General features: G+C 57.7%; 2 protein-coding genes across 8 annotated transcripts; one reads left to right on the top strand and one right to left on the bottom strand.

Annotated features, from left to right (window-relative positions):
• Positions 1–836: 836 nt before the first annotated feature.
• Positions 837–12,764, bottom strand: LOC149305874 (polycystin-1-like protein 2). Of its 4 annotated transcripts, none has more exons than XM_089540231.1 (20): positions 12,078–12,764; positions 10,098–10,153; positions 9,800–9,856; positions 9,342–9,533; positions 9,091–9,236; positions 8,728–8,857; positions 7,767–7,904; positions 7,259–7,463; positions 6,711–6,895; positions 6,148–6,381; positions 5,596–5,697; positions 5,321–5,478; positions 4,865–5,008; positions 4,379–4,578; positions 3,999–4,198; positions 3,026–3,152; positions 2,696–2,927; positions 2,409–2,598; positions 1,612–1,706; positions 837–1,145 (listed from the first exon to the last, which is right to left on the bottom strand). In XM_089540231.1, exons 1-20 carry the CDS (start codon positions 12,244–12,246, stop codon positions 1,127–1,129), a joined length of 2,979 nt encoding a protein of 992 aa, XP_089396357.1. In that variant the 5' UTR covers positions 12,247–12,764; the 3' UTR covers positions 837–1,126. The 4 variants fall into 4 exon arrangements, with proteins under 4 accessions (XP_089396357.1, XP_089396358.1, XP_089396359.1 ...); XM_089540232.1 differs by having other exon boundaries at positions 4,379–4,575; XM_089540233.1 differs by having other exon boundaries at positions 6,280–6,381.
• A 129-nt stretch (positions 12,765–12,893) lies between these two features.
• Positions 12,894–16,971, top strand: LOC149305873 (dihydroorotate dehydrogenase (quinone), mitochondrial-like). Of its 4 annotated transcripts, XM_089539861.1 has the most exons (9): positions 12,894–12,929; positions 13,034–13,246; positions 13,335–13,534; positions 13,653–13,735; positions 13,922–14,109; positions 14,514–14,627; positions 14,813–14,966; positions 15,052–15,211; positions 16,508–16,971. In XM_089539861.1, the coding sequence occupies exons 1-9, from the start codon at positions 12,915–12,917 to the stop codon at positions 16,560–16,562; spliced, it is 1,182 nt and encodes a 393-aa protein (XP_089395987.1). In that variant the 5' UTR covers positions 12,894–12,914; the 3' UTR covers positions 16,563–16,971. The 4 variants fall into 4 exon arrangements, with proteins under 4 accessions (XP_089395987.1, XP_089395985.1, XP_089395986.1 ...); XM_089539859.1 differs by having other exon boundaries at positions 13,653–14,109; positions 15,662–16,971; XM_089539860.1 differs by having other exon boundaries at positions 12,905–13,246; positions 13,335–13,448; positions 13,653–14,109.
• The last annotated feature ends 1,218 nt before the right edge of the window (positions 16,972–18,189 follow it).

The following is an 18,189-nucleotide window of genomic DNA, read 5'->3' as shown; positions in this document are numbered from 1 at the left end:
CTTGAAAAGCAGCTCCTCTGGGGGAGGATGGCAGAGTGAAGTCTTTTTCAAAAAGCCCCACAAGGCTGGGTGGCTGGGATCTGTGGCTGAGCCAAGGTGTGTGTGTGAGGGGGGCAGATATTGCTCCCTCTTTATGGGGGGCTCTTCCCTGTCTGGACCCCCATGTAGACAGAGAGGCCCCCAGGAGAGCTCTGAGCCCCTCCACTCCCCCCCACCAACACATCCACTCTCAAGCCTCTGACACCAAACTTCTCTGGCCAGGAAAAGGAAGGGGGGAATCTTTGAGGGGCCACAGTAAACAGGCCAATCCAAGTTGGACCAAGGAAGTGTCCTGGGGAGGGCAGTTTTTGGCCTCCAAGGGGGCAGTTGTCCAAAGACAAGACCACCTTTGGGGGGGGGCAGTGGAGGAGGATGGGAATGTATATGATTGAGGGGGTGATGTCTTCCTCACTTGGGCAGAATGGTTTCTTAATGGAAATAAAAAAGAGAACATCCTATGGTGGGAGAGATTATTATTCATTGGCGTGGATTAAGCCTGATGACTCAGGCAGAAAGAGACCAACAAGTGTCACACTGCATCCCCTCCCTCATTTTTCAAGCTGGCAGAAGTCTTGCAACCAGAGAGCCAAGGGGCAGCTCCCACGGGGCAAAGAGATTGGGGGCTGGGCAGGTGGTCCACTCCCGCATTTCCCTGGCAGACTGGGAGGGGGGTGTTTCCATTTGTAAAATGCAGGAGGGCTTCCCTCTGATCACAAGATGATGGTCCACACAAAACCCCACTCCCCCACAATGAGGTGCCCAAAGGTGAACTCAGCCATCAACATGATGGATAGGTGCATTTCCTTTATTGAGCTCAATCCCTGTCAGTCAATGAGGAGTAGGTCACAGCATTGGGAGGGAGGTGTCTTCTTCCCCCCCCCCCAGCCGCCCCAGCTGCCTTGCTCTGCCAATTCTGGGTCCAGTCTCTGCAGGGCCATGGGCAGCTTCATCTGAGCAAAGGAGGGTGGATGGGAGCATGTAGGGGGCAATGGACGTTGTGGCTCCAGAAAGAGAGGCAGCACAGAGTGGTCCAACGGAGAGACTGGGAGTGGCTGGGGGTCTTGAGTGGAAGGCTGTCCTCCCCTGGTCACTGATGAAAGCTCAGCCTGGAATCACAGAGAAGGCAGGAGAACATCAGGGGGGAGGTGGGTGGGAGGGAGGGGATTTCTCAGCCCTCTTCCCAGCCAGAGCTCCCTTCTGCTGCCTGGACTGGGCTTTTCCCACCTCCTCACCCTTCTTCCTTGGCTGCTTCCCTAGATCTGGGAAAAGCCCAAGGGACACAAGGCGGGTTTTGTGGCCCTCAAAACTAGCCCCCTACAGACAATCCCAGCCTTTAGCTGGCCCTTTGGCCTTTAACAGGCCACAGGAAAGTCTGAAGCCCTTAGAATCACAGTTTTCACCCATCTCTCTGGAGACTCCTTTGGGTCTTGGGGCAGGAAAGTGGCCCTGACTTGCTCCTGAGGGAAGCTTCCCAGGCTGGGTCCTGGCACAGGGCTTTCTGCCAGGGCTCTCATGTAATCCCACCTGGCCAGCCTGCTCTCCTGTGGGCCCTCTGCTCCATTGTCTCATTACCTGTCATCTGGTGGATCAAGGGACCCCTCCTCAACAGGGACTTCATCCTCTGCTTTCTTCAGGAGCAGCGCAAAGAAGATGGCAAAGCAGACCACCTGTGGGGGGAGCATTGCAAGAGAGGGGAGCACTGAGCAAGACCCCCAGAAATCCCTCCCCCCCATGATCCAGCTCACAGAGAAACGGGTGTGTGTGGTAGCTTCCTCCCTGCTCTCCTCCTCATTGGGGCAAATGGGTTGATGATAATGGCATTAGTACAGGTGGAAAGAACACTTATGCACATCACACTATGATGTGTACAGAGACAGCTATCATTACGAGTACAGCTGAAGCAGTTTTCCAATGGTACAGTCCAGCATAACACTGCAGTGTGACAAGCACCTCGTTCTCTCTTTCTGAAATCTGACAGGATGCTGGCACTCTGGCTGCCTGGCAACCCCAAGTTTTGGCCTCAGCCACTCTACCTGGCATTTTAGGCCTACTTAGCATGGCTGCAGCATTTAATCCAGACATCTGGACTACAGCCCCCAGAATCCCCCAGTCAGGAGGAATGAGGGATGAGATTTCATGTGCATTCATGTGAGGGGTGGATAAAGGGATGGTCTGCCCAATTTCTGGAATGCCTTGGGTGCCCTCACAGAAGATGCCCAAGAAAGGAAGCCTGGCTGGTAGTCTCAGGTGTGCTCCCCCTATTCTGAGCCCCCCCGGCCCCTCTTTTTGGTGGCCTTCTCTCCTTCTCCCTGCTACCACCCTACCATTCTAGAAAAGACCACTTTCGTGGGTAGGGGGCAGGAGGGTACCTTCAGAGGCTGGAGCACCAGGAGGCTCTGCCCAAGGGAGACAGCAGTGGAGATCAGCCAGCGCTCAGTGCTCTCCTTGCCATAGTGGAAGCCATAGAGCAGGATGAAGAAGGTGGAGATGGTGCTGAGGGAAGCAAGCAGGGCCCAGCCCACCAAGGCGCCCCACCAGGGGAGGCACCATTGGCATCGCCTAAAGAAGGAGAGGAAGGCAGAGGGAAGGATCAGGCCCTCCAGGACCCCTGCTCCTCCCAATCCATCAAGCCCTCCAGATTGGTATGGCTACCTACTTGTGGTGGCCATGCTGACCAGATGAAAGGCGTGCGTCCAGGGCTCCCGCCATCTCCTGCACCAGTTGCAGGGCCTGGGGGGGACTGGCCGGAGAGGACCCCGCTTCCAGCTCTTCTAGGAGGCATGCCACGAGCTGCAGTTTCCGGAGGAGGAAGCGGCTGCAATAGACCTCGTGCAGCGATGAGGAGGATTTGGGCTCCTCAGCATCGTGCAGGGTCTTGGGCTGCCCCTCTGTGAGGGGGCAAGCAGAGGCCAAACTGTCATGCATTCCCTTGGGCTGGGAAGAAGTGACAGGGCTGGGGGGCTCCCACTGGATCTGGGCTCCTCACCATCAGCCAGGACCAGACGGCCCAGCAGCTGCAGAAGTTCCTCGAGGCTCAGGCTGGGAAGGGGTGGGTGCTGTGGCTCCAACCATTCTGTTCCTCTGCTCAGGACCCCCATGGCATTACGCAGATGCTACAGAGAAAGGCAGAGGGTGGGCAGCAGGGGCCAAACACTCCCAGGCCCCAAATCCTGAAGGCTAGCAGACACGTGTCCACCTCAACAGTGGACGATGGTTGCTTATCCAGCCCCACCAGCCCAGGAAGAGTGTGCTACAGCGCACTGGGGTCCACAAAGGAAAGGGCCTGTGTGTTGGGATACAGCAATTTCGCATGCTAAGACCTTTCTAATAATGCATGTCTATGGTAGTTCATTGATTACTAACAACCCCCCTCCTCACTTCCTGTTTACCATGAGGACACCTAATTTCCTTTGTCTTGAGTGAAGAAGAAGCAGGATGAATCGCCATTAGTACTAACTTGCTTGCAAACTCATCAGCATGTCTATCTCCGGAGCGGATGCATGCTGAGGGAACATCTTTCTTAAGATGTATGGAGACTACCTTTCTACCTCATTTTTTTCTTGCAACATGAAGCTAGACCTGTGTATCTCTTCATACACATGATTTTGTAAGTAAACTTATTTTCTTTTTCACTTTTAACCAAGTGAGTGTGTGTTTTTATTGGGGACACGTGGCTGGGAGAGGAGTGAGCTAGATAAAGTTTTTATTCCTGCTTGCCCCATCATTTTTCTGCTGTGTAAGCTCTGCTAGTGAGATTAAACAATCTTGCTTACTTTCCTGAGTTTTCTAATGATTCTCAAGAAAGAACTACATTTCCCAACACTGTGAGGCCCTGAAAGTGCAGAAGCTACTGGGATGGAGGCGCCCCAAGAAACTTTGCAGTCAGGGGGATGCCAGGGGAGATGGAACTGGCTCTGGGCCCTGCCCCACGGCCCTGTTCCCCTGCCCCCTCCACCCACCTCAAGCACAGCCACCTGTGGGCTACTGGGTCCATCTGGGACACTGAGCCCTGTGGAGGGTGCCTGTCTGGGTTCCCGGTTGCGCCTGCGGGGCTTAGTGCGCTGGAAGATGAAGACGACAAGGAAGTTGATGGGGAAGGCGAGGAGGGCGCTTTCCGCCCCGATCACGACATCCTTCCAGGAGAGGGAGAAGACGCTGCCTGTGCGACATAAGAGGAAGGCGCTTGATCCTTCCCTCTGCAGGGGCCCTACGTATTGTCCCTCACCCCTGGATCCTCACCCCTCCCCCTCCCCAGAGGTGCACTTTGGAGGGGGTTCCTCCTCGGTGGGTTTTGAAAGGCCTCCAGGACCCCTGCAGCACTCTCTCACTCTCTCCTTACCGACACACAGTTGAGGTGCATCTTCCTGTGGAACCTCCCAGAACATGAGGCTAATGAGGGCTGAGCAGAGCAGGAGGCACCAGCCGCAGGAGAGGCGCTGGGCCCGGGTGAAGGGGCTGTGGGGCGGTGGCTGCAGGACCAGCAGAACTGTGTGCTCCTCCCAGAGGCCCCGCAGGGCCCTTTGCCGGAAGATGGGCCTGCTGGTGAGAGAGGCCCCCGGGTGCCGGGGGAGCAAGAGGATTGGGGCCCAGTGGGAGCCCCAAATCCCTCTCTGACCAGCTAAGGGGATCTCTTCTCCAGGGCAGCTCCACCCTGAGCAACCCATGGCCTTCCCCTTGGCTGCTATGGCTGGGGCTGATGGGAGCTGGAGTCCAACACATCTGGAAGGACACAGGTTTCCCAAGTGGGTCTACAGGGAGGGGGAGCTGTGCAGAGGGACAATGGGGGACGGAGTGCCCCATTTGGGTGGTCACACATCCAGCCTACCAGAATGCCTTTTCTGAGGGAGCTGCTGGGAAGCGTTGTGGGGAGCTGCTGAGCCCATCTTCTCCTGCAGCAAGCCAAGCATGGCAAGGGAAGTAGAAGTGCTTTCGCTGTGGCAGGTCATGCACCGTGACCTCTGATATGTACCTGGGGTAGGGGGAGGCAGAATTAGTGCTCCCCCATGAATGACCCACTTGGGATACGGAGTCCTTAGTGCTATAGGAACTGCCTACTGTCCTGGCCTCTGGGATGAACAGGCGCTCAGACACAAGCGGTGGGGCCAAGGCTTAAAGAGAAAAGGGGTGGGGTGCTCTGCCATGTGGGACCCCAAATGATGGACAAAGAGGGTTTGTGCACTTTCCCTGGCCTGTGACTAGAGCCCTCCCAGCAGCCAGGGCATCCTGAGCGCACACACACATGCACCTCTCAGATAGCTGAGAGACAGACAGACAGACTGACCAGGGTGCCTGTGGGGCACTGGGGCTCTCCTGCCACAGCCAGATGCTCTGCAGCTCTCCCAGTGGGCATGGTTCGTGCAGCAGAAAGGTGCCAGCACCAGGGGAGGGGAGGCGCCGGGGCTTGCTGGTGCCAGAGGATCCCTGGAGGCTGATGCAGAGCTGGAGGGAAGGGAAATGGTGGAGGGGGTGAGTGTTCAGCCAAGGAATTGAGCCCCTTCCCTCCCTCCCTCCCTCCCTCCATGCCCCCCCCCCCCCCCATCCTGGGCAAACTCTCACCTCAATGCTGCAGCCAGGACTCTGGGACCGCTGCAGGCTGACATGCAGCAGGTAGCCATACTGGGCACAGGGGTCGTCCCCCATCAGCAGGGTGGCCCTCACCTGAGAGAGGGACATGGGTTTTCAGGCCACCCTTTCGTTCCCAACCTACACATTGCCCAGGGGAGCTGGGGACAAGGCCTTAAGGCAGACCAGGGCTACTGCCACCTTTGCCTGGACCTCATGAAGGAGGAGGAGGAGGGAAGCATCCCTAAAGGTCAGGGAGGCAACAGGCAAACTTTCCAGCTGCATAGTGCTTTGATGGGCGCAGAGATTTGTTGGCCACACTGTGGCTGCCACAGAGGGTATAAGCCACCAGGACCCATTCGTTGTGGCAGGTGGGGCTGCTTTGCATGGTTGGCTGGGCAACTAAAGGAGGGCACCTGCATGTGTTTTGGGGTGTCACTTGTGCCAGTCTCTCTTCCCCCTCAGCACAACCATCCCTGGGGCCGTGGGCCTCACCACTCCCCTGCCTCTGCGCACCCTCCAGCCCCTACACAGCCAAGCCCTCACCTGGGGTGGGTTTCGCATGTCCATCCAGCAGGCCCATGCCATCCCTGACAAGTAGAGTGCATAGAGGACCCCCAGCAGGATGGCCAGGATGGGGTTCTCGCTAACGCGCCCGAAGTACTCTGCTGTACGCACCAGATCCACTTGGACTGGCGCCACCCAGAAAGAGGTGCCGAAGAAGGAGAGGTGGGTGCACAGACAATGCCCTCCTGGCACCAGGCGGCTCTGGGGCCCCACCTGCAAAGAAGAGGAAGAGGAGGCATGCCATCCCCTTCTCCCAACCACCTCCATGAAAAGGGCAGTCCTGTTGCTGGGCCAGTGCCAGGAAGGACCCTCTGCCCAAGTGGACTGCCACATTCCACAAAGGGAAGCCCACCCATGAAAGGGCTGCCAGAAAAAGAGCCCCCCCCCCACACACACACACAGTAGTTCGGAAATGGATCTGAGTGTTTCAAAATGAGAAACCATTCTTGACAGCCTCTTCTGGTGTCAGTGGGAGTGTCACAGTTCGGGCTCCTCGTTTCCCCAGCAGATGGTTTTGTCCTTCTGGGGCCCAAGAGACTCACCGAACAGCCGTCCTCCCTCCACTGGGCGCTGGGTTGGTGCCAGGAGAGGCACTGGGTCCCGTAGGCACTGAGGTGGATGGAGACCTCGGAGCTCCCAGTGGAGAGGTTCAGTGGCACCAGCAGGAAGCGAGGGGCTCCCCCTGGGGCCAGGAGCACCTCTGACCCCACTAGCCAAGAGTAGCCACCTGCAGAGAGACATGTAGGGGTAAGACTGCAGAAACAGCTTCTGGCACTGCCGAGTGTTGGTAGGGGGCAGAAAAGGCTACTGTGCTCCCCCCACTAGCACTGGGTCCAGCAGCAGGAGGAGGCCTGTGCAGCCATGTCCCTCTCACCCACCCCAGCCATGCCACCCTGCCTCCCTTTCTTCCATGTGGCCCCCCCAGTGTGAAAGCAGCAGAAGGCACACTGGGCCACCGCTGGGCCTCCACACCTGTTGTAGGTGGGCCATGGGGTTGGGATTGATCCCCAATCCCAGTCTCCACCTCACGGACAGGCCCAGAGCTTGTCCAAGGTGGGCCTCCTCTGGCACCCAGAGTCCCCTCACTTACCTGGGTCGATGGCGCTGGGCTGCAGGAGCTGCTGATCCCACTGCAGCAGGAAGAGCCCCAAAGGCTGCTGGGGCTGGGTGGAGGCCTGGATCCCCAGGGAGCCCCCTGCCCACCTTCCCTCCACTGTCAGAAGTAGCGACTTCCCAGGAGAGACAGAGACAGTGGGGCCCCAGTCCTCTGAGGCCAGTGCCTGGGGCAGGAAGATCTGACAGGCAAGAGATACCATTGTCAGCTGTGGCCCACCGCAGTGGGATACGACACCCAGCAGGCTCTCACCCTTTCTCCCTCCCACATGGAGCCTTTGGCACAAACTGGAGGAAGTGTGTGTGGGTGTGTCTGGGGGTTTAAGAGTGGAGAGCAACAGGCAGAGGAAGAGGGGCCAATGCATAAGGTCTTCCTCTCAACCGCTCCAGCCTGCCTCCCCATCTCAAGGGGCTCTTCTGGACCCCATGGAGCCCCTGGCTAAGGCCTTCAGTCAGCCCCCCTCCCAGGTGTGTGCTGGTCATACCTGGACTGGAGTGCTCAGGTGGCCGACATGGATCTCAGTGTTCCCAACAAGGAGGTCCAGTTCAAGGACGGTGCCTGTGGCCACATGCTGTGTGGAGGTATTGGAAGGGAAGAAAGGGCTCCCCAAGAAGCTCGTCATCTGGTCAGAGAAAGAATTGGGAGCTCACCACCCCCAGCTCACCAGCTTTGATCCCCTTTGGAAATTGGGGGGGGGGGGGCGGGGTGCAGGTTGGTTCAATTTCATCCTCCAGCGATTGGACACAGAGGGGACATGTTTGCGACTCCCCAGAGGAGGTGGAGATGGACTGGGGGTGCAGGGCCAGCTGGTCTTTGTGGATACCTCTGGAGCTGGAGGAAGTAGGAAGTTTCAAGGGTTTCCCCCAAATCAAAACTCTCCAGATGCCCAGTGGGGTGGCCTGGTGGGAACTGCAGGACACAGGCTGGTTTTGGGCTGGGGCGGGGGCTCCTTATGCCCTGTTAAGATCTGAGGGTTTCTAGTACAAGGTGGAGAAGGAACAGCCAGGATGTGAAGCACAAAAACCCCTGATTAAATAATTTTCTTAAAGGATGATAATTTAAAAGTGTTTCCCTTGCAGAAGATTATTCTGGATATAGGCTGGTCTGTGATCATGACCCTCTCTCGAGTCACATTCCCCACGCCAAAGTGAAGCCTCTTAAATAAATTGCTAAAAAGAAGAAAGAAGAGTGAGAAAGATGCTCCTCATGACTCTGTGGGGTTGTAATGCTCTCCCACCCTTCTAAAAAAAGACTTTCTTTGCTTAAAAATGGGTCAGAGGGGCATAGGAAACATGGGGATGGGCAGTGAAAGCGGGGCAGAAGAGGATCTGGGGCTGGGAGCTGCCCCTGGGCCTGAGCCGTGGGCATCTGCAGCTCTTTGGAGAAACAGCACCCAGGTATGTGCGGGGAAGGAGGTAGGTGGGCAAGGCGTCTCTCCATCTGACCTGCACATCGACACAGACGTTGGGCGGCACAAAGGGGTCCAAGGCGTGCTGCTCTGGCAAGACCACCCTGGCTGCCCAGGGTTTGCTGGGGAAGGAGAGAACAGTGGCACCCAGCTGGGAGGAGATCAGCCTGGACCAGGAAAACAAAGAGCACAGTTGGCACGTGGTGGGCACAGGGGGTGTTTATGGTGGGATATAAGAATGGGTCACAGAGCTGTGGCAGGGAGCAGACCAGAGCTCCACCAAGCAGCCCTTGCTTTCTCTCCTGCTCACATGGAGGAGCTTCTCTCCCCTCACCCTCATTCCCACATGGGCACCCCTCGCACCAACCCCTCCCTTCCCCCTGGAAGGTTTTTTTGGCACCTGTGCACAGAGAGGCTGAGGAGTGGTGCTTCCAGGGCCAAAGAAGTCCTGTTGGGTCCCTGGCCACCTGACAGGGCTGCCTCCAGGTTGCTGAGAATCTCCATCAGGGACCTAGCCAGGGATGCCCGCTGCTCCAGCTGCTGCTCCTGCACCAAAGGTAGGTAAGGAGGAAGGCCCCCCATTTGTCCCCTGCAAGATCTGAGGGACTTCTCTGGATCCCTCCGCTACCACCCGCCACTCACTATCCTCACCTGGGTGCTGCCCATGGCTCCTAGCGAGCAGGGCCCAAGGCTGGCCTGGAGGAGACGGCTGCAGCCGCTGATGGCCAGGAGGGCAAGGAGGCACAGGTGGTGGGAGGAGGGAGCAGAGGAGGCCGGAGACCCCAGGCTCTGCTGCCGCACAAGGTGCTCGCTCACAGCCTGGACCAGCCTCAGCTCCTCCACCTGGCAGGACACAAAGACACAGTGGGTACCTGCCTGCTCAGTCCTGCCCAGGCCCCTTGCCCCCTCCTGCATCCCCTGTGCCACCCCACCGCTGAGCAATTGCTGGGTGGCTCTTCCCTGAACAGCCAGGCTCCCTTTCAAGGCATGTACCACCCTGCCCAAAATATCTCAGAGGACCTGGTCTGGGCAGAGCTCCCCACATCTCCTGGGTTTTGGGTCTCAGTTCCTCCATCCTCCCTGTGCCTCCCCAGGGAGCCCAGCCTCACCACTGCCATTTCGGAGGCGTGCCAGGCCACCGGAAGGATCAGCTGCTGGACCAGCTCCTGTGGAGAGAGTCAGATGAGGGAATGAGGACAGACCGGCTTGTGGAGCAGCTGGAGAGAAGCTCTGCTGGGCCTGAGTCAGCAAAGGCTGGTGGGCACTCATGTGCAGCAGGGGTGGGGGGCTGCATGGCATATGCCACGGATGTTAGGAAGAGGAAATCTTCCCCTCCCTGCCCACGGATCCCCTTCCCTCCTCCTCCTTGGCCAGGATGTGGGTGGGAGTAGGGCTCCTCTCATTCACCTGTCGCCAGTTCCCAGGGGAAACATTTTGCAAGACTTCCCAGATGGCCGTCATCTCTGTGGGCACAGAAAGAGTATTTCTCCTAACCCACACCAGCTCCAAACTGTCCCTTGATACACTCTTGCTCACAACCCCCCAGCCCCAAGAAAGACCCACTGGGTTTGTTCTACATTACCGGGAGATGAAAGGACTTGTTTCTAGGCAGCGGACTGTAAGTGTATTTCTGTCTGTACATCATAATGGCTTCTTTTGACCTTATGTGCTGGCATGGGCACCCTCTGCTGGAAAGGTGGCAATTATAGCACCACTTTAATGGCGGGGGGGGGGGAGAAACTGGCTCAGGGTGGGGAGGAATTAAGGAGTGAGGGGGCTGGGCGCTCCCACCATTACCATCACCATCACCATCACCATCATTTGCAAATTGGGTGGAAATGACTGAAGGCTTCCGGTGGCACAGCAGGCAAATGAGCCCAAGGAGCACAGGTGCCTCCCCTCCCTGGCACAATCGCTGGCTCACTTGCCTTCCCAAAGCCCTGCCAGGCTCTGGGCACAAATGGCAGCAGGTCAGTAGAGGGAGGTCAGGGGACGTCTGCCCAAGGGAAGGAAGCCCCCCACCTTACATTGTTCCTGGAGGCGGGGAGGTACCTCCTGAGAAGGCAGAGGGACCAGGTATCGCATTGCAACCTATGTTGACTAATGGTTTGCACCAAAGAAGGCCAGAAGGAAACCAGACTGTGCTTTAGAAAGTGTGATTGTTCACGGCACACTAAGGAACTAGAGTTGTACATTTATTGTAAGCATTGGCAGGAAAGTAAGAACTATACATATAGTTTTTAAACATGTTTTCATAGGTGACTCTTTGTCACTCTTCCTTTTTGTCCCTTTGTGTTATACCTCTTTAACCATTTAATTAAATGATTTTTATCTCCCTCCAGCTCAAACATCCTTTTTTGTGATGTTTATTGAATCTTATAACAAAACATACAGCAAACATACATTAAACCAAGACACAAATCTCTAACATTTCCCATAATTCTTCCACATTAATACATCTTTTCCTTTAATCTATTGACCTCATCCAACATCCTTCATTTTTATCAACATTTCTTTCAGTTCTTTTCTTCTTCTCCCTTCCTACTTCTGTGACCGCTTTCTCAGTCTTTCTGTCCTTTCCCACTCTCCTCCTTCCTTCCTTCCTTCCTTCCTTCCTTCCTTCCTTCCTCTTACCCTCCACTACGTACTTAACCCTCTGTTAAGACTAAGCTACCATTTACTGATTTGCTCTTCCCTGATCCTCTTCCTTTCAGCGAGAGGCTTCCTATCTTCTCGTTTTACTTTACACCTTTCTTACATTTCTTAATTTTACCTCTTATCGAACATCTAGTTGTATAACACCAGATATTTATTCCCCTTTTAAAATTCTTTGCTACTTTCCCTAGATCATTGGACTTTTATTCTTCTTAACCTTTAATGATTACACTACGATTGTCTAATAACAATTTCTTAGTTTTATCTTTTAACATTCACATATTATCATGGCTGGATCATAATATTATTTCTTCCCCCAGCTCTGCCATTCTAAGCAACAGGAGCACCATGCGCCTCCTGCGCGCCCTCCAGACTCTGCACAGCCAAGCCCTCACTTGGGGTGGGTTTCGCATGTCCATGTCCATAGGATTGTGCTCCCCCTCCCTTGGACCAGCCTTCTCAAAATGGCAGTCCCTGGACCAGTGCCGGCCTATGAGCCATCAGTCACCAGCCTCTGGGGAGTTTCCAGGAAGGAAAGACTTAAGTTGCAGCCAATGGGCACAAACAGGGCACTGTTTCCTGGGGAAAGCTGCCCATCCCCAACCTCAGCTTTGGCGCCCTAAACCAACCAGAGCCTGGCAGAAGGGGAACGCTGCCCCAAAGCCATGTGCCAGGATGAGAGACGTTTGGCCCAGGCCCCCTCTGCCTTTCCTTTTGCTGCCCCAGACTCACTTGGCCCTGCGGTGCCTCCTCCTCCTGGCATCAGCCTCTCCTGGGCCTCAGGGTACCTCTGTGGGGTGCTGGGCCTTGCCAGGGCGGATGCGGGGGTCCAGCTCAGGCCCCCGAGGAGCAGCAGCAGCAGCAGAAGGGCCCGGCTGGCCCCCAGGCGCAGGTGCCCCATGGCAAGAGCTGGCCTGGCTGCCCTCCTCTGGGTCTTTGTGGGGAAAGAGGCCGAGCAGGGAGGCAAGGGAAAGGGCAGGGCAGCAGCCCCGACGGCCCTTCCCTGCCTCCCTGGCCCTGTTTGCCCAGGGAAATCCTGGGGGCGGCCCCACTGTCCTGGCCACAAAGGGGGACATCTGAGCGGAGCAGGAAGCAGCCGGAGGCGGCTGGGAGGGATGGAGGAGGAGGGAGGCTGGAGCTGGGAGGGGCGCCCAGAAGGGCCCCGATCCAGTCCAAGCCCATTCTGCCCCGGAGGAAATCACAGCCAGCGCATCCCCAAAGACGGGGCCCTCGGATGGCCCTCGGCCTCTGCTCTCTTCCTGCTGCTTGCTGTCGGGAGGCCCCTCCGAATGCATCCGCTGTGTGTCTCCCGTTCTCCGGAGCCGCAGAAAACTAGCTGGCTCCCTCTTCACCTTCCCTTCTCCATCGACCCCCGTCTTTCCTCGTAAAGCCTGGCCAGGAGGAGGCAGCCCCCACGTGCCCCGCCCGCCCGCTCGCTCCGCTTCTCTCGCGGAGGGGATGGAAGGAAGGAAGGGTCCTGGCGGCGGCGGGGGGCGTGGCCGCCTTTCCCGGGAGCTTCCGCCGGAAGTGACGCCACCTGCGTGACCCCAGCCCCGCCCCTCTGCCGGAATGGCGGCGCTCGGGGTGAGGAGGAGGGGGAGGAGGAGGGCTGCAGGGCCCGGGTCCCTCGCTCCCTCCCTGGGCGCCGCTGACCCCCTTCCTCCCTTCCTCCCTTCCTTCCTTGGCAGCGTGGCGTGTTGGAGGCGGCGGCGGTGCTGGCGGGCGGCGCGGCGGCGCTGGGCGCCGTTCTGGTGGCGAAGGGCGACGCGGAATTCTACTCTGGGCGCCTGGTTCCGGCGCTGCAAAGGGCCCTGGGCCCCGAGAGGGCGCACCGGGCGGCCCTCCGCCTCCTCTCCCTCCTGGGGCCCCGGCACCCGGCTCCGGCTGATCCTCCGGCCCTGGTGAGCGGGCGGGCGAGCCTCCTTCCCCGGCCGGGTCCCTCCCTCCCTGCCTGCCTGCCTCGGCTGAAGGCCCCTGGCCCCTTCCCAGCAGGTGGAGGCCTTCGGGCGGCGCTTCCGGAACCCCCTGGGGATGGCCGCCGGCTTCGACAAGGACGGGGAGGCAGTGGACGGACTCTTCCGGCTGGGCTTTGGCTTCGTGGAGGTGGGCACCGTCACCCCGCGGCCCCAGGAGGGCAACCCCCGGCCCAGGGTCTTCCGGCTGGCCCAGGACAGGGCCATCATCAACAGGTAGCAGCAGCAGCAGCAGCAGCAGCAGCCCCGGCAGGGAGCCCAGCGGCCCCCGGCCAAGCGGATGGGCGGGTGGGCGGGCGGGCGGCCAGCCCTAACTCTGCCGGCTTCCTCCCAGGTACGGCTTCAACAGCCAGGGCCACGCGGCCGTGGGGCAGCGGCTCAAGGCCCGGCAGGAGGCCCAGCGCAGCCTGAGCGAAGGTGAGGAGGAGGGCAGCTGGGGCGGGACAGGGACCCCATGGCAGGGCCTGCCTGGAGAAGAGCCTCCAAGGAGGCCCATCTCTGTGGACCTCCTGCGCTGTTCCTTGGGGGGCCCCTCTCAGCGGTCGGTCGGTCGGTCGGTGAGGGGTCTGCCTCCGCAAGCACTTGGCGGCCCTCTCTTCCCAGCCGGACTGCCCCTCGGAATCAACCTTGGCAAGAACAAGGCTTCGGCGGACGCCGTGGTGGACTACGTGGCCGGAGTCCGGGCGCTCGGCCCACTGGCCGATTACTTGGTGGTGAACGTCTCCAGCCCCAACACGGCCGGCCTGAGGGCCCTGCAGGGCAAGGCTGAGCTGCGCCTTCTGCTGACCAAGGTAGGTCCCCGGCCGGGGGGTGAGGCTGGCCTTCCCACGCCAGCCGCCCTTTGGGTCTCCTGGGGTGTCCTCCCCACACACCACACCCCTCCACTGGCACAGGCCCTACTGGGACCCTCTCCCTGCTCAGGGAAGGCCAGGCAGCCAGGCAGCTGACCTGCACCAGTGAGAGAGCCCTTGCCTGGGCTGGATGTCCTCCCTGACTGGACAGCAGGCCTCCTCGCCACCTTCTTTGCCCTCTGGTTGGGTCCTCCCGCTCTGTTTCCAAGGAGCTTCTCTGGCTCCTGAGATGACAGGGGATGTACTTTGTGAAGGTGCTGAGGGGAGGCCTGAGGAGGCAGCTTGGAGGGCGCACCTTGCCCCCCCCACCGGGATCTTTGCCCTCATGCCCCTCCTCTCCCCAGGTGCTGGCTGAGAGAGATGCCCTGGCAGTTGAGCCCAAGCCGGCCGTGCTGGTGAAGATTGCGCCAGACCTCACGGCCCAAGAGAAGCGGGACATTGCCAGCGTGGTCTGCGAGGTGACCGGGGTGGGTGGGCGCTTGTGGGAGGTTGGAAGTCCCTTGACACACCTCTCCCCCACCTGCCTCAGAGACTGTGGGACAGCCTTGATTTGCCTGTGTGGCCCTAGAGCTCCTTCTTCCGTCAGGTGGGAGTGCAAGTAGATGGGTCCCCTCTAACAGTGGTTCTGGTCCCCTTTCCTCAGCTAGGTGTTGATGGACTGGTGGTCACCAACACCACTGTGAGCCGTCCTGACACTCTGCGTGGGGCCTTTTGTGATGAGGCCGGCGGTCTGAGTGGCCCCCCCTTGCGCCCACTCTCCACTCAGACGGTCCGAGAGATGTACGCTCTCACCCAAGGTAAGGGGCGGGTGGAAGGAAGCGTGGAAGTGCTGCTGCTGGAGGCGTCCCTCGCCTTACATTTCCCTTTGCTGCCATCCCTCAGGACGTGTGCCCATCATTGGTGTGGGTGGCATCTGCAGCGGGAAAGATGCCTTGGAGAAGATCCGGGCAGGGGCCTCCCTGGTGCAGCTCTACACAGCCCTCACTTACCAGGGGCCACCTGTGGTGCGGACTGTGAAGCAGGAGCTGGAGGCCCTCTTGAGGTGAGGGGGCGCAGGAGGGCTGGGGCTGCCACTCTGGAGGCCCCTCTGCAGTGCTACATGCCCTTGGCCTGACCATAGCCTAAGGAGGCCATTTGGGAATCAGGTGGATGGGCTGCACAGATTGACAGGAGGAGTCACAGTGGCAGCAGCTGTGGACAGGGAACCATGGAGTGCCCACCTCCTGTGGAGCGGGCCAGCCTGAGGGGTGCCTTCGTGGCCTTATTTTCTCTAGTTACGCTGCTCAGGCAGAGAGAAAGGATAAACTCCCTTCCCCTTCTTTGCTTCAGCTTCCAGTCTCTAGCTTTGCTCACCTTGGCAGACTCCCACCCAGACTCCACTCAAGGCCAGTCCCTTGCTCTCGCTCTCTGTCTGCGGCTTCTCGGCTTTTCATCTTCTCCTCCTCTTCCTCGCCCCTTTCCTGATGACTTCTTCTGGCAAATGTCTCCCCAGCCTCCTGCTTCCTCTCCCCAACTCTGCTCCCCTCACCCACAAACTCCCAGCATCCGTGTGGCTTCTGCCATCCTCTTGGTTGCAGCAGCAGCAGCAGCAGCAGCAACAACTCTGGAAGCCAGGCTTGGCATCTACATCTCTCTTGAGCCTTAAGAGTCAACACAAGACATGAAATTCAGTTTTATTTTGTTTACCTTTATCTGCCTTCCTCTGATTTTGTCTGTCACTTGCTTCCTAAAGAAGCACACCAAGGCAAAAGGTTTGCTCCCATTGTTGCCACCCACACATGATTTCCTGCCACTACCTGTCAGAATTAACCCGATGCTGCCTGGAGGTGGAGGGCTGGGGAACTCAGAGGCCTGCCACGCATCCTGGCTGATTTTGGGTGCCATGGAGGGTCAGAGGGCTTGGTTGGCCCTTGGCTGGGAGGCCCATGGGGGAATGGTGCCAGGGATTTCTCCCAGAAAATCTGGATTGCTACCAGCCAGTGTTGATGGTAAGGGGCTAAATGGGCCCTCAAGGGCCTGGCTCAGGGCCCTGTGTTCCAAACCTGATTCTGGTCCCTACAGTGTCTTGAATCCCTTGACCAATTGCTCTCCCTCAGCTTGGCTTCCTTCATAGGGTTGCTGCATGGATCAAGTGAGGAGGAGGCAATGACCGCTTAAACTTTCTTGCACTCGATGGAAGGAGACCAGGAGCCATTGTAACTAATAACCAAAACAGAGCTGCTGGGGTGGGCTCCGTATTGTTGGAATGGACATTTCTCCAAGCCTTTGGGCATGCGTGGCCCAGTTTCTGCTGAGGCGGCCAACCATTGCTCAGTCACCATTCTTTCCTTTTACCCAGGGAGCAGGGCTTCCGGAGCGTCCAGGATGCCGTGGGTGCGGATCACCGCTTCTGAGGAGCCCTGGCACGGCCTTGGTGTGGATCCGCAGGGGCACAGGGTGGGCGGGGCGTGTGCAGCCGAGGCTTGGCTGCCCCTCCACTCACTGCCCTCCACCTGGAGAGGGACTTGCAACCTGATGCTCCGTGTTCCTGGCACAGAACAAATATTGATCTGGGCAAGGAGGCTGGCATCGGAAAGCACCTGAAGGGTGTGGCGGACAGCTGTTTAATCAAGAGGACAAGCCAAAGGAGTCCCTGGTGTGGCTCTGTAGGGTCTGTCCTCCTTTGCAGGGTCCTCTTGCTCCCTCCACAGACCCTGAGAAGCCAGGGGCAAGTGGGGCTCTGCAGGGCTTGGGGCTTCCCTATGGCAGAAGGGAGAGTTCAGCTGCCTGGATTTCTCAATAAAGCTTTTCCTGTGTAATCTTGGTAAGTCTCCTGATTCTTGAAGCGCCGCATTGGAAACCAGCATGGGACCCCCACCTCCCCCTGACCCATGGGGCTTGGTGAAGGAGGCTGTGCCCCTTTGGCCAGAGGGCAGGCCTGTGAGGAGAGCACCGGGCGATGCCCCATGCACAAGATCCGGGTTCGAATCCCTCTTCTGCCATGGAAACCCTCTGGGTGGCCTTGGGCAAGAAGTCACGCGCTCTCAGCCTCAGCGCCAAAGGAACCCTGGGACAGAAGGGCGACTGTTGGTTTTAGCTTTATCAGTGCCTTCATTTCCATGGATGTTTTGGATGCGTTCTGGGGGGAGGGGCAGAGTGGCCCTGAGTGAGGAGGAGGAGCAGTGTTGCCAACAAGCCTCCAAGATAATTCCACCAAATGTTTGTCCAAAACACACTGAATCCCCCCAGATCACACGGAATATTCACTCACAATTCCCGGAAAATTCCCATAATGTTAAAATGGCGGATGTTTTGCAAATAAACATAAACATAATTGAATAAAAATAATTGTAACTTATTTCAACTCTCAAAATCACCATTGAACCAAACAAAGAATCTTTCAGTCCTTTTAAGATGTTTATTTTGACATGAAGGGGCTCCAGGAAGCTTTCTGCCAAATAGAAACGTGTTCGGCTGCAAGCGCACTGCAGAAATACATCCAGTTTGACACCCTTTTAATTGCCATGGCTCAGTGCTAGGGAACCCTGGGGATTCTAGTTTTCGGAGACATTTAACCTTCTCTCTCAGCAAACTCTGGTGTGACAACAAACTACAATTCCCAGGATTTCATAGCACTGGGCCATGGCAGTTGAAACGGTACGAAACAGGATTGTCTCTGGAGTCTGGAGTGAATAGGCAGCCTGAGTTGGGTCCAAGACACACTGCAGAAATAATCCAGTTTGAGACCGCTTTAGGTGCCCAGGCTCAGTGCTAGGGAACTCTGGGAATTGTAGTTTTGTGAGACATTGAGCCTTTATCAAAAAGAGCTCTGGTGCCACAGCAAACTACAATTCCCAGGATTCCCTAGCACTGAGCCAGGAGAGTTAAAGCGGTCACAAACTGGATTATTTCTGCAGTGTGTTTTGGACCTTAGTTATTAAAAATGCTCAAGGTCCAATCCATACTGCAGAAATAATCCAGTTTGAGACCGCTTTAACTGCCCTGACTTAGTGCTAGGGAACCCTGGGAATTGTAGTTTTG

The sequence above is a fragment of the Sceloporus occidentalis genome, unplaced genomic scaffold, assembly GCF_023333645.1.
Source record: "Sceloporus occidentalis isolate IW3139 unplaced genomic scaffold, rSceOcc1.0.p SCAF_10, whole genome shotgun sequence".
In the NCBI taxonomy this organism is placed as follows: domain Eukaryota; kingdom Metazoa; phylum Chordata; class Lepidosauria; order Squamata; family Phrynosomatidae; genus Sceloporus; species Sceloporus occidentalis.
This window is presented reverse-complemented; position numbering and strand designations above follow the sequence as displayed.